The sequence below is a fragment of the Pseudophryne corroboree genome, chromosome 9, assembly GCF_028390025.1.
Source record: "Pseudophryne corroboree isolate aPseCor3 chromosome 9, aPseCor3.hap2, whole genome shotgun sequence".
NCBI lineage: Eukaryota > Metazoa > Chordata > Amphibia > Anura > Myobatrachidae > Pseudophryne > Pseudophryne corroboree.
Window position 1 is genome coordinate 336,761,970 of NC_086452.1, and position 14,459 is coordinate 336,776,428.

The 14,459-nt window shown below is 45.0% G+C and overlaps 1 protein-coding gene across 1 annotated transcript in view; it reads right to left on the minus strand.

Annotated features, from left to right (window-relative positions):
- Positions 1 to 14,459, minus strand: part of EFCC1 (EF-hand and coiled-coil domain containing 1) — a 261,847-nt gene that overhangs the window by 23,206 nt on the left and 224,182 nt on the right. Inside the window, exons 3-4 of the mRNA XM_063940588.1 lie at positions 1,347 to 1,471; positions 958 to 1,084 (exon numbers count right to left, since the gene is read on the minus strand). Of these exons, the coding sequence (XP_063796658.1) occupies positions 958 to 1,084; positions 1,347 to 1,471 (252 nt within the window). The remainder of the gene's footprint in view (positions 1 to 957; positions 1,085 to 1,346; positions 1,472 to 14,459) is intronic.

Sequence of the window (14,459 nt, forward strand, 5' to 3'; positions counted from 1 at the left end):
GTCCTAGACCACTGTTGCATTCATAGAAGATCATGGCTCTCCAGTGGCTTCTTTTGAGCTCCATAACAAGTTTTTGAAGGAAGTAAACATGCTGACAGTATGAAATGCTGCTTATATACGGTTCTGTGCCTTGACATTTCACAAGAACTTAAGTCAGAGATTGTTGTACAGTTCACAACCAGGCAGTCAGATTGTGACCACTCTACAGTACCTATGCACTGCAAATCCGGAAGCTTATTGTACATCCTTTGTATATAGCGCAACTATAAAGTAATAGGGAAATATATATTTTTCACTCGTCATCAAATTCTGGCAATAAACAAAATTTGTATGTTTATAGTTAAAATATCTTCCACACTTACAGAATTGAAAATTAGTAAAATAATATAAAACATAATTTAGTACTGTTACTTATTTTTTTAATAGAAACTATTGCCAGGCCCTCAAAAAAGGTTCACATTTGTGAGGCTCAGAGCCTGAGGGTTTGATTTTGGCAAGTGGTTCTTGCAGTGTAATCAATTAAACTATCAACGAATAACTCATTTTCCTTACCAAACAACCTGCAACAATTGATTTAGGCAGATAATTTCTAATAAAGACCATTACCTTCTGCGCAAATTCTATTAATTTTGGCTACTTTGCACAATTTAAATCTTGGTGTTAAATAGGTATATAAAATTTATTTTTTTGTGTTTAGAATATTGTGGGCAGTAAATAATTCCATTTTATAGAATACCCTTGTGTGTAGTTAGAGAATGATGGCATGACTTACTTCTATTGGCTGGGAGTGTAAGGCCTGGGGCATAATGTTTCATGTACTGTATGCCACAGGACAATAGCTGCATAAAGTGGAATCCAGATGATGAATAAATTTTCCTCCTGGCTAGGCTAAGTCTGTTGAAAATAAGGATAGCTACAGTAGGTGTTAAATTTTATGTTAAGTTGTAGCATACTCACTCGCTTGCACAACATGAGACTCTGCTAAGACTCCATTGCAATTCAGCCTCTGGATCCCCGGCCCATTTCTCTTCCTCTTCATCAGATGCCGCTTGTCCTTCCACTGAGCGAAACATCTGATCTTCCACTACAACAACAGATATTTATTATGAAAGATCTGTTAAAGCTTTACATATCTCCTCTTAACAACACTGGATGGAAAGTATAACATCTCTTGATGGAACAGTGAAGTGAGCCATTTAATGCGCTGAAACGAGAATGCAGCAAATCAGTGCAGCTGGAGCCAGAACCATCACTGAGACAGTAAATTCCTTAGATCTCAATGCAAATTCTACAACCTGCTGAAACAACTACTGTAAGATATCGTTGGTATCTGAAGTTCTACATACCATTGTGAACATTATCTACATCTTCAGTGGGTGATCTGGGTCCCGATTTGACAAGCACATGATATGGTCTCAGAGACAAGATCTTTTGCTCTTGTGTTGCCAAATGAACCGTCATCTTTTCTGACCTGAAGAGGGGACACCATATAACAGACATTAACAATATGAGCTGCGGATCCCATGTGACGGCATATAAATGAATGATGATAATAATAATAATAATAATAATAATACATTATCAGACTGACCAGTTACACTGAATAAAGCCTCCAATGGTCAACAATATATTGGTGTTTAGAGAGTGGCATGTAGGCTAATGGAGCAATAGGGAACTAGATTGTGGATCATTCTTAGCTGGGAACACAAGCATGCACCCCAAGTTAAGGGACCCAGCAATAAATACTGAAGTTGACCCAATTACAGGGACGCACTGGTGAAAACTCTTGGTGCATCCATTAGCCAAACCATGATTAGATAATAAATAGATTACAATAGAAGGATTGCCAGGTTGTAGAATGCCACATTATGGAGTAAAGAAACGATAAAGATGAGAAACAAAGTATAAGAGTGTTCGATTTCCACCAACTTCATGTACATACAGTATGGAAATAATAATTGCAGGTAGTGAGAAGAGTGAAATTCCACTGCCAAACAGATGTATTAAGCTTGGAGAAGTGATAAAGCAGCGATAAAGAAGTGATAAGTGGAAGGTGATAATCAGCTCCTGTCATTTTTCAAACCCGTAATGACTGGCTGGTGTGTTATCACCTTGCACTAATCACTGCTTTATCACTTCTGCCCCATTATCCTAAAATATCGTTTTCTATATTTGCATGTGGATATGGTACAAAGGGCCTTATTAAGAGATGAATGAAGCTGCAGCGGCCGCATTCATCGGGTCTGCGCACTGGCTATAGTGTGCGTGCGCGACCCATCACCATGTGATCGCCCCCTGGAAGGAATCCGATCACATAGTAATTGACAGCTGTGGGCATCGGGGGGGGGGGGGACAGCGCAGTGGCGTTTAGTGGGCATGGTCCAGACTACGCAGGCGTGTTCTACCGTTTTTGGGGTGGCTGTGTGACATCAAACACAGCCACTCCGAGACAAAAGATGGCGACCTACTGCCTGTCAGCGCTGCCAGTCTGCGCAGGAGGGGTCATCCTCTAATCGATGCATTCACAATTGAATTGCAAATGCATCAAAGGACGGTGCCACACAAACACTGGGAAGCCCACAACATGTGAGTAGATAGACTGAATAACCCTCAAAGTCTCTGAAGTTATCAATTTAAAGAGTACAAACAATCTCCCGGCTTAATGCAATAATTAGTTTGATTGGCATAGAGAATCAAATAAACAATTTAAACAGTTTGTTATTGGAAACTTAAAAGCGACTCACGAGAGACAACAAAACAAATATAAGGCAAACAGAGAAGCTAAACAGAAGTGCACATTTATAGCAACAGCTTCCTCCTTCTCTACGTCCATAATCATCAACACTTTACCCTGTTATTACCATAATCTGATAGGGAAGATCTTCTTAATGATTTTATGCCACCTCCAATCATTCCACAATAGGAGCAGAATAAGTATAGCTAATAGACCCAGACACTAATACACATGTTGTTTATCCAGCCAATCACAGTCTTCTACTCTAGTGATCCCCAGTGACAGGACACAAGAGAATACTGCTGTGCTATAAAACCTAGTAATTCTATCCTTATAATACGATATGCGAGAGGCATATATCTTTGAGGAGCAGAAGAAATTGATCCAAGATAAATGTAATTAAATAAATGAAATCTAAAATATTGTCTTTTTTTATTATTCTTTGCCTTAATCATCTTTTTTCTCACCTTCTGCATATCAAATATATCTTTGAGGAACAGAAGAACTTGATCAAAGTTAACTTAAATTAAATTAAATAAATTAAATCTAAAATATTGTCTTTTTTATTCCTCTTTGCCTTAATCATCTTTTTGTGAACTGAAATCTTGAGCCTTGCCTAATGCGTCGTGTTTTTAAATACATTCTTTTTTTTATATTTTGTCCTCCCAGTATTTACATCCAAGGTCTGCTGCTGCTGCTCTGTCCAGCTACCTCGGTGTAACATTTTGGCCTAAACTGGGTAAAAACAATATCGTGAGCTGTAAGGTGTTCAGAATAGACTGGAAATGAGTGAAAATTAATGTTATTGAGGTTATTACCGGTAAATCCTTTTCTCTTAGTCCGTAGAGGATGCTGGGGACTCCGTAAGGACCATGGGGTATAGACGGGATCCGCAGGAGACATGGGCACACTATAAGACTTTGAATGGGTGTGAACTGGCTCCTCCCTCTATGCCCCTCCTCCAGACTCCAGTTAGAGAACTGTGCCCAGGGAGACGGACATTTCGAGGAAAGAATTTATTGTTTAAACACGGTGAGTGTCAAACCAGCTCACACCACGAACATACCGCAAAACGTGGTATTCAATAGAATACCAGTCAACGGCATGAAAAATATACAGCCACATACTGAAAGAATATGTAACACAACCTGTGTGTCAACGCAACCAATAATAAGACATTGCATGCCATGGCATGAACAACGTCAGCAACAACCTGGCAGAAAAGAAACAACATAAGAGTGTAACCATAACCAATAACTGCAGACACAGTACGCACTGGGACGGGCGCCCAGCATCCTCTTTCTCATACATCCTAGAGGATGCTGGGGACTCCGTAAAGACCATGGGGTTTATACCAATGCTCCAGACCGGGCGGGAGAGTGCGGATGACTCTGTAGCACCGATTGAGCAAACAAAAGGTCCCCATTAGCCAGGGTACCAAACTCGTAGAGCATAGCAAAAGTGTTTGAACCCGACCAAGTAGCCGCTCAGCAAAGTTGAACCGCTGAGACTCCTCGGGCAACCGCCCAAGAAGAGCCCATCTTCCTAGTAGAATGGGTCTCCACCGAGTCATTCGGTAATGACAATCCAGTCGTAGAACGATCACGCCGAATCGTATCACAGATCCAGCGTGTAACGGACTGCATAAACGCAGGCGCCCCAATCATGCTGGGAGCATACCAGACAAAAAGAGCCTTTGTTTCCCCAATCTGAGCCAAATTGGTGAACTAAATATTCAAAGCCCTGCCTACATCGAGAGGCTTTGAATCAGCTAATGCCGAAGTAACCACCGGCATCAAAATAGGCTGATTTCTGCAAAACCCAGAAACCAGGTTTGGCAGAACTATTAACCGAGTTCTCAATTCCTCTCTATCCACATGGAAGATCTAACAGGGCTCTTGTGAGACAAAGCCGCTACTTCGGACACCCACCTTACGGACGTCAAAGCCAATAGCATGACCACTTTCCAAAAGAGAAATTTTAACACAATCTTTCACAATGGTTCCAAACAGAGGGACACAAGAAAACGCAACACCACGTCAAGGTCCCACAGTGCCAACGGGGGTACAAATGGAGGTTGAATGCGCAGTACTCCTTTCACGAAGGTCCGAACTTCCGGAAAGGTTGCCAATTCTTTCTTGAAAGAAAATGTATAAGGCCAAAACCACACTTAAATGGAGCCTAAGTTTAGGCCTGCCCTCACACCTGCTTGCAAAGAATGGAGAAGAATGACCCAGCTGAAAGTCCTCCATAGTAGGCTTTTTGGATTCACACCAAGACACATATTGTCTCCAAACACGGTGGTAAGGCTATGCCGTTACTTCTTTTCTAGCCTGAAGAAGTGTGGCAATGACTTTACTGAGAATAGCCTTTCTGGCTAGGATATGGCGTTGAACCGCCACGCCATCAAACGCAGCCTCGGTAAGTCTTGATACACGCCCGGATCTTGCTGTAACAGTTCCTCACGTAGAGGAAGAGGCCATGGATCTTCTATGAGTAAACCTTGAAGAACCGGATACCAAGCCCTCCCTGGTTAGACCGGAACAAAGAGGATCGCCTGAACCTTTGTTCTTCATATGTTTATCACCTTCCGAAGAGTGAAACCGGAGGGGACACATAGATCGACTGAAAACACTAAAGAAGTCCCGAGGACGTCCAATGCTATAGCTTGAGTGTCCCTTGACCTGGAACAATATCCCTGAGATCTCTCGTTGAAGCGAGACGCCAGCATGTCGACTTGAGGCACTCCTCAAAGACTTGTCACTTCAGTGAAAACTTCTCGATGACGACAGTATTTCTCCCGGATGGAGATCGCGTCTGCAGAGGAATCTATTTCTCCGTCGTTCACATCCGGAACGAAGGCTGCTAATATAGCGCTTACCAGTCTTTTCACCCAGCGGGAAACCTTCTTCGGCTTCTGCTCTTGCCGCTTTGCTCCTTGTTCCGCCCTAGCGGCTTACCTACACCACTGCTGTCAAATTGTCCGACAGAATTAACACGGGCAGATCATGAAGCATATGTTCATTGAAAAATGCTCTTAATTCAAGAAAGCTTATTGCAGACAAGCTTCCTAGCTTGACCTTTTCCTCTGGAAATACTTCCCTTGCAAGGACTGCTCCCCAGATTCGGAGATCTGCATGCATGGACACCAGGATCTCATCCTGGATTCCGAACCTTCGTCCCTCTAGGAGGTAAAAACAGAACAGACACCGCAGGAGCGATATCCTGGCCATTAGGATTATATTCCGGCGCATGTGCAGGTGGGACCCAGGCCACATTGCCAACTGGCCCCGTGAAAACCACTCTGGCATTTGACCAGCTCACCGGAAAAAAACCTCTTAGGTCGCACCCATCTTCTTTATCATATTGATGGATTGTCACTGCAAATCTGATCCGACTCCGGATCCTCAGACCTCTTTCCACAGGAACACACAGAACTTCAACCGTTCCGTATCTACTCTGATACCCACCTCCGACGTCTGCGTCGTTGGGAATAACAGGCTTCCCCTGTGTTGAAGAACAGTCAGAGAGAAAACAACGATTTGCACCACTTGTGTCTTGACCTCGCCTTAATCAGGAGAGTGACCCAATACAGAAATAACGATGGCTCTTACTATTGAAAAACTACCATCCCACTGCCATCACTCCGGTGAAATGGCAAAGACAATCCTGGATATCCACCCAGGTAAGCTAATGCGGAGAAAAACGCATTTAAACCCCTTTCTCTCTTTACGTGCTGGAGCTCCCTGGTCTGAGAGATTCCATCCTGTAGTTTAACTTCGTAGGGGAAATCTCTGTTTTCCTTTTTTTTAAAAACAGGGACAGCAGGACAATGCCCTGAACCTGACGCAACTCTGGTATGGTGTCTCGTACTACCTCCCCTTCCAGAGGGGAAACGGCAAACTCTATTTGAAAAATCAGTGAGGGGAAGCATCTATAAACACCAGAATGTCCCCCTTTGGATTCTATAATTAACTCACAGGTCCAAGTCCATTCCCGGACTGACTGAAAAGTAGTAGACGAGTTCTCACCGGAGTGGGCTCCAGCCAGATAGACCCAGTGACATGCCATGGATGTGATAGAAACAGAAAACGACATCCGCCTCTGCGAACCTAACAAGGCTGCAGAACTCTTACCTTTTCACCTTCCACTATCTGCACCAAAAGGGAAAAAAAGAACGGTATCGAACCGGTTAAAATGACTGCATCCCACAACAGAATGCGTCACCAACTGTTGTGAAGGAGTCTAACTCACGAAGTTAGATTTACCAGTGGTATCCGCCGAGACTGACTGAACTGAGACATCCCCAAACAGCTGTATACCGTCCCAGGAAGAAACTCCAGTATCTCTCGGAGTCAGCCTCAGCATTCCCCCGGCCACACCTCCTGCCGTCACGCGGCAGCCTGCTGCAATGTTATACAGAAGAATCAACATAAGAAACCTCCCCTCTCTCTTTAGGGAAATTCTATCGGATGCCTTTTCCGAATATAAACACTCCCCCATGTGCATGTAATGCAAATAACTCCAAAGCATAGAAATAAAATATCACTTAGCTTCCTGTGTACGATCCTTTGTGACAGGGCCCCGTGTCGACCAGGAGTTGACTTTCACAGTATTCTATCCGCGGCGGGAAAAGAATAAACATTCGGACTCCTTGTGAGGATCGGAGACCAACTCGTCACGGCCGACCTAGAGCTTTATCAACAGAGCGACCAGCACATGAGAAGGAACACTTTTATTATAAATCATAATATGAATATACATAATGCAATACACAAATACACATATCATATATATATATATATATATATATATATCTATCATACATATAAGCTGATTGTCCGGAACCGTTGGGTCCCTAGTGACATTTATGTGTTGTGAATGTGTATGACCATGTACTGAATGCCCCAATTGTGGATCTTACAGGAAACCTTATGGTCGACAGAAAACCCAGTAGTCGTCGACAGCAGGGAGTAGTAACCAGGCAAAATTACATTCTTGCGACCCTGAGGGGTCCGAGGGGAGTATAAATAAATAATTTTAATAACACTCCCCCACATGTACTACCATGTCTGTGCTCGAGCTACAGGCCCATGGAACCGTACCATACATATATATATATAAATATATATACAGGCATAAGGCAGTTACAGCATGTTAATTTACACCCAGTAATAACAGTTGGTGCCGACAGGGTCACCCACATACTACTGTGTCTCCCATACAGTGTTTACTTTTGACAAGCATACAACTACCAACCTGTTGACTCTGCATCTACTGTATCAAGTACCAACAGGCGTCGGCGATGCAGACAGTGATCCCCATAGCTGTTTGTGACAGAGCACTCACGCATGTCGACACATGTGGACTATAGTGGGTATATCTGACAGGGAACACACAGAGAAATATGCACAACAATGATTACATGCCCATTTCTAAAAAAAAATAGTGCTATATTTCCCTCAATATAACACTAAAACACTGTGCCCCCCCCCCCCCCCCCCCTCGTTTGCACTGTACACATTTTTGGCGGGGACAGAGAGAAAATGGCGCTGAACACTGTTGTGAGGGCTAAGCCCCACCCCTTTCCAGCGCGCTTCAGCCCTGTTATAATATAGTTTTTTATGCAGGCAGGGGACCGTGTATAGTGTCTACGCACTATGGAGGTCATTCCGAGTTGTTCGCTCGCAAAGCGATTTTAGCAGAGTTGCTCACGCTAAGCCGCCGCCTACTGGGAGTGAATCTTAGCATCTTAAAAATGCGAACGATGTATTCGCAATATTGCGATTACACACCTCGTAGCAGTTTCTGAGTAACTTCAGACTTACTTGGCATCTGCGATCAGTTCAGTGCTTGTCGTTCCTGGTTTGACGTCACAAACACTCCCAGCGTTCGCCCAGACACTCCTCCGTTTCTCCGGCCACTCCTGCGTTTTTTCCGGAAACGGTAGCGTTTTTTCCCACACGCCCATAAAACGGCCTGTTTCCGCCCAGTAACACCCATTTCCTGTCAATCACATTACGATCGCCAGAACGATGAAAAAGCCGTGAGTAAAATTACTAAGTGCATAGCAAATTTACTTGGCGCAGTCGCAGTGCGAACATTGCGCATGCGCATTAAGCGGAAAATCGCTGCGATGCGAAGATTTTTACCGAGCGAACAACTCGGAATGAGGGCCAATATACCTACTCAAATAATATATATATTGCTGTCCAGGGCACCCCCCCCTCCCCCCTGCACCCTGCACCCATGTAAAACCGTTGGTGTGTGGGAGCAATGGCGCGCAGCGCGACCGCTGCTTTAGACTGGCGGGGGTATCGTACACGGTGCCCGTGGGCCCGAATATACTTTCTTGCCAGTGTAAAAAGGACCCTCAGTAACTGCTGCCCATGGCGCTCCCCCCCCCAGTGCCCTGCACCCTGTGAGTGCCATTGGTGTGTGGGAGCATGGAGCACAGTGCTACCGCTGCGCTTACCCCCCTTTCTGAAGTCTTCTGCCGTCTGAAGCCTTCTGTTCTTCTAATACTCACCCGGCTTCTTTCCTCTGGCTTCTGTGAGGGGGGTGACGGCGCGGCTCCGGGAACAAGCAGCTAGGCGAACCAAGTGCTTGAACCCATTGAGCTAATGGTGTCCAGTAGCCTAAGAAGCAGAGCCCTTGAACTAAGAAGAAGTAGGTCTGACTTCTCTCCCCTCAGTCCCACGATGCAGGGAGCCTGTAGCCAGCAGGTCTCCCTGAAAATAAAAAACCTAACAATAAAGTCTTTAGAGAAACTCAGTAGAGTTCCCCTAGTGTGTGTCCAGTCACTCCTGGGCACAGAGTCTAACTGAGGTCTGGAGGAGGGGCATAGAGGGAGGAGCCAGTTCACACCCAGTCAAAGTCTTATAGTGTGCCCATGTCTCCTGCGGATCCCGTCTATACCCCATGGTCCTTACGGAGTCCCCAGCATCCTCTAGGACGTATGAGAAATAATAATACTGTAGGAACAAAAACAGGTCAAAATTCTGTGATTTTAGCTGTTTTTATTAATTTATTTATTTTAAATAACAGAACCAAAAGTCATTAACTGCAGCCAAATATTTTACTGAACATATTGTATGCAGACAAATTACCATTATTTCCTCTACTGTAAACTGAGCAATCTGGAAAATGAAGTGTCAAAATAGGAACTGTTAGGGATAACAACCACCATCCAGAGCTGCACTGAACAGCAGATTAGCAATAATAATACAGCCCTACATTACAGATATCTTATTAAATACAACTTTTAAAGCTTTTCAACTGGAAAATTATTGTCTAGTTAATTATGTGCATTGAATATAATGCAATAAGTTCCGGTGTTCAACTTCTAACACAACAGTGATGTAATGCAGAATTTCTAAGAGGTCATTTGCTTGTTTCAAAGCCATACATTCATATTTTCAAAAGAATGCATGTGTATGTCTGGCCCCACAAAGTAAATATCTTTTTGTTTTATATTGTGTAAGGATTCTGGAGACGTGTTTCATAGTTTTCAGTTACAAGTGTGGGGTCGTATTTGCTTAGGCACAGATCAGAGCAGAGGTAGTATAGGAAGTGCCTGTGAATCTGAGTACGGTTCTCTACGGTGGGCTGTGGGAGTGAGATTCGGGACTCATGTTTCTATGGAGATGGTCAAACAGATCTCATTCATCCTTCAGCCTTTGTGTTCAGAAAAATGGTAGCTGGACAAGATGACAATCTCACATGAAATGGGTTTTGAAGCATGACTCCAGCTAAATTAACATCTGCAAACAATCTCATTGGGAGGAAAGTAGTAATTGAATTTAAATGTAGAAAAAAATATGTTCCAGGCTTCTCCGTTTTACACAAAGTGCTCAACATGTACAATACTTTGTAGATTTTCAACAAATTAGCAAAATGATACAAAAATCACATTGTTGTGTTTTAGAAGTAGACATATTTAAGGATTCTTTACACAGCATCTGGGATTTTAAACAGACAACCTGAAATCATTCCATTATTTTTTTTTAAAGTACAGTGAGCATGACACCTGTGATGGGATCAGTATGTATTACCGACAGTCGGGATGCCGGCCGTCAGTATACAGACGACGGCATCCCGGTCGTCAGTATGTTGGCAGCGAGGCGAGCGCAGAGAGTCCCCTTGTGGGCTTGCTGTGGTCTCCACCTTGCGGGCACGGTGGCTCGCTGCGCTCAGTCACCACAGGTTCTATTCCCACTCTATGGGTGTTGTGGACATCCACGCGTGGGAATAGCCCTGTGACCCGGGATTACGGCTGGTGGCATTGTCAGCAGTCGGGATTCCGGCGTCGGTATCCTGACCGCCGGGATCCCGACTGCCGGCAATCTAACTGCTTCCCCCTGTGATAGCTTGATACTTCTAAACATTTTTGCTGCCCTCCTATATAAAAGTCGTTAGCTTCTACCTACTGTAGCAGTTGAAATACAGCTACAGTAGGTCATACAGTATGTCTACCAGTAGAAGCAATACTCAGGAGTAGTAATGTACTCCGATAGACACAACAGAAATGCACAGTAAGATGACCAGCAGTAGCAGTAATGCTGAGCAATATGATCACAACTAGTTCTATGCCCAGCACACATACTGTATGTAGTAACAATACTAGGCAAAATGCTACTGTGATCATTCTTATATTAATGATCAGTGATATGCATAGAAGGGGATCCGGTCTGAAGATCGACAGTGTCTAGGTCGACAATGTTTAGGTCGACCACTATAGGTCGACAGTCACTAGGTCGACATGAATGGAAGGTCGACAGGGTTTCTAGGTCGACATGTGCTAGGTCGACAGGTCTAAAGGTCGACATGAGTTTTTCACATTTTTTTTCTTTTTTCATACTTAACGATCCACGTGGACTACGATTGGAACGGTAAAGTGTGCCGAGCGAAGCGGTAGCGGAGCGAAGGCACCATGCCCGAAGCATGGCGAGCGAAGCAAGCCATGCGAGGGGACGCGGTGCACTAATTTGGGATCCCGGTCACTCTACGAAGAAAACGACACCAAAAAAAAAATCCTCATGTCGACCTTTAGACCTGTCGACCTAGCACATGTCGACCTAAAAACCCTGTCGACCTTCCATCCATGTCGACCTAGTGACTGTCGACCTATAGTGGTTGACCTAAACATTGTCGACCTAGACACTGTCGATTTGATGAACCACACCCGCATAGAAGTACTGTACTGGTAATGCAGAGTAAAGTGTCCAGCAGTAGGCTTAACACACCAACATTAGTCCCTATAATGACACTCTTTCTGCTGCCTCCAGGGCCAATATTTACAAAAAAATCGAGTTTGTCCGATTTGTGTTTTTATCTCTAAGTCCCAATCCGGGAATTCACTAAGCACAAATCTCGGCAGTGTCTGGTCTATTCGTAATGGATTTAACGGCAAAGTTCTGAAATACGAATGAATAGACCATCGGTCAAACGCGGCTATTATTTCATACAATACGGGCATTCACTATTCATTCGTATTTGGGTGTTAGTCTCTGAGTGCTCAAGTGCGGGTCTATTTTTTTTGCGAATCGTTAAAAAAAGCAGCAAAAAAATAGACCTGCTTTTTCCAGTCGAGTTTGGATAACCATGCACGGATCAGTGAGATCTGTGCATGGTTATCTATGGGAAAGGGTGTGTTTAGTGTAAAAACAGAAAAAAAAATTGCGTGGGGTCCCCCCTCCTAAGCACAACCAGCCTCGGGCTCTTTGAGCCGGTCCTGGTTGACAAAATATGGGGGGAAAATTGACAGGGGTTCCCCCATATTTCACCAACCAGCACCGGGCTCTGCGCCTGGTCCTGGTTCAAAAAATACGGGGGACAAAAAGCGTAGGGGTCCCCCGTATTTCTTAAACCAGCACCGGGCTCCACTAGCCAGGTACATAATGCCACAGCCGGGGGACACTTTTATTGTGGTCCCAGCGGCCCTGGCATTACATACCCAACTAGTCACCCCTGGCCGGGGTACCCTGGAGGAGTGGGAACCCCTTAAATCAAGGGGTCCCCCCCTCCAGCCACCCAAGGGCCAGGGGTGAAGCCCGAGGCTGTCCCCCCCATCCAAGGGCTGCGGATGGGGGGCTGATAGCCTTGTGTAAAAATTTAAAATATTGTGTTTAGTAGCAGTACTATAAGTCCCAGCAAGCCTCCCCCGCAAGCTGGTACTTGGAGAACCACAAGTACCAGCATGCGGTGGAAAACAGGGCCCGCTGGTACCTGTAGTACTACTACTAAAAACATACCCAACAAAAAACAGGACACACACACCGTGACATACTTACCTATGTTCACACGAGGCTCGGTCCTCTTTTCCATGTAGAATCCTCGGGGTACCTGTGAAAAAAATTATACTCACATAATCCAGTGTTGCTTGTCTTCTTTGTATAATCCACGTACTTGGCAAAACAAAAAAACGGAAACCCGACCACGCACTGAAGTACATACATACTTACCTTATGTTCACACGCAGGTCGGTCCTCTTCTCCAGTAGAATCCAAGGGGTACCTGTTGAATAAATTCTACTCACCAGATCCAGGGTCCCAGGCTCCTCGGGGAATCCTTTTGTAATCCAGGTACTTGATTAAAATAAAAAAACGGACACACGAGCCACGAACTGAAAGGGGCCCCATGTTTTCACATGGGACCCCTTTCCCCGACTGCCAGGACCCCCCCTGACTCCTGTCAAAGAGGGTTCCTGTCAAACATGTTATGTTTGCACACCGTAACACCCATTATGCGTTATGCCACACACCTGTAACGCCAATTACATATTATGCCACAGACAGTTATGGCCCTGACACCATTTTATGCCCCCCACATACAAAAATGGCCATTACAAATGATGCCACACAGTAAGGCTTCTAATTACTTTAAATTACCGGCCTGATGTCAGGGGTCTCCTGCGCATTGCCAGGGGTTTCATGAGTGTTGCCAGGGGTTTTATACGTGTTGTCAGGAGTCTCCAGTGCGTTGCTAGGGGTTTCATGCGCGTTGCCAGTGGTATCCTGCGGGTTGCCAGGGGTTTCCTACGGGTTGCCAGGGGATTCCTACACGTTGCCAGGTGTCTGGTTCATGTTGCCAGGGGACTCTCTCCTGGCTGCTGCCCCAGTAAAGTATGGGAGGGTGGGTGCGGGCATCAGTAACTATAAAGGCAGCCCCCGCAGTGGACTGAGACGTGCTGGGGGCTGCGGAAGCGCTTCCGTACAGTGCAGTGTTCAAAAACCCTTAAATTGCCCGCCGCCGGGGAGACAGGCGCTAGAAGTCAAATGTGACCTGTAGCGTTTGTCCCCGCCTTGGCGGTAGCCTTTTTTGTTGTTTTTTTTGCATTGCAATGTATAGAAGCCCCAGTGCGTATGAAATTGAATTCACTGTGGGGGCTGCGGGGGCTAGCGCCGGTACTTGGACTGGGGCAGCGGTTCCGTGGGTGCTCCTCATTGTCCGTGGGTGCTCGGCCCCGGGAGCACCCACGGAAATGGCGCTTATGGCGCAGGGTAAATTAATGGCTGCTTTATTTTTACACTGCAATTAAGATTTCAGTTACTTTGAACACACCCCAAATCTAATTCTCTCTCTGCAGATGTTATATCTGCCCCCCCCCCCTCCCCCTGCAGTACACATGGGTTTGCCCATTTGCTAACAAATGTGCTGCTGCGATAAGGTCTGAATTAGGCACATAATGAGGGAGGGGTAGAGATTGGAGAAAAATAAATAAAAT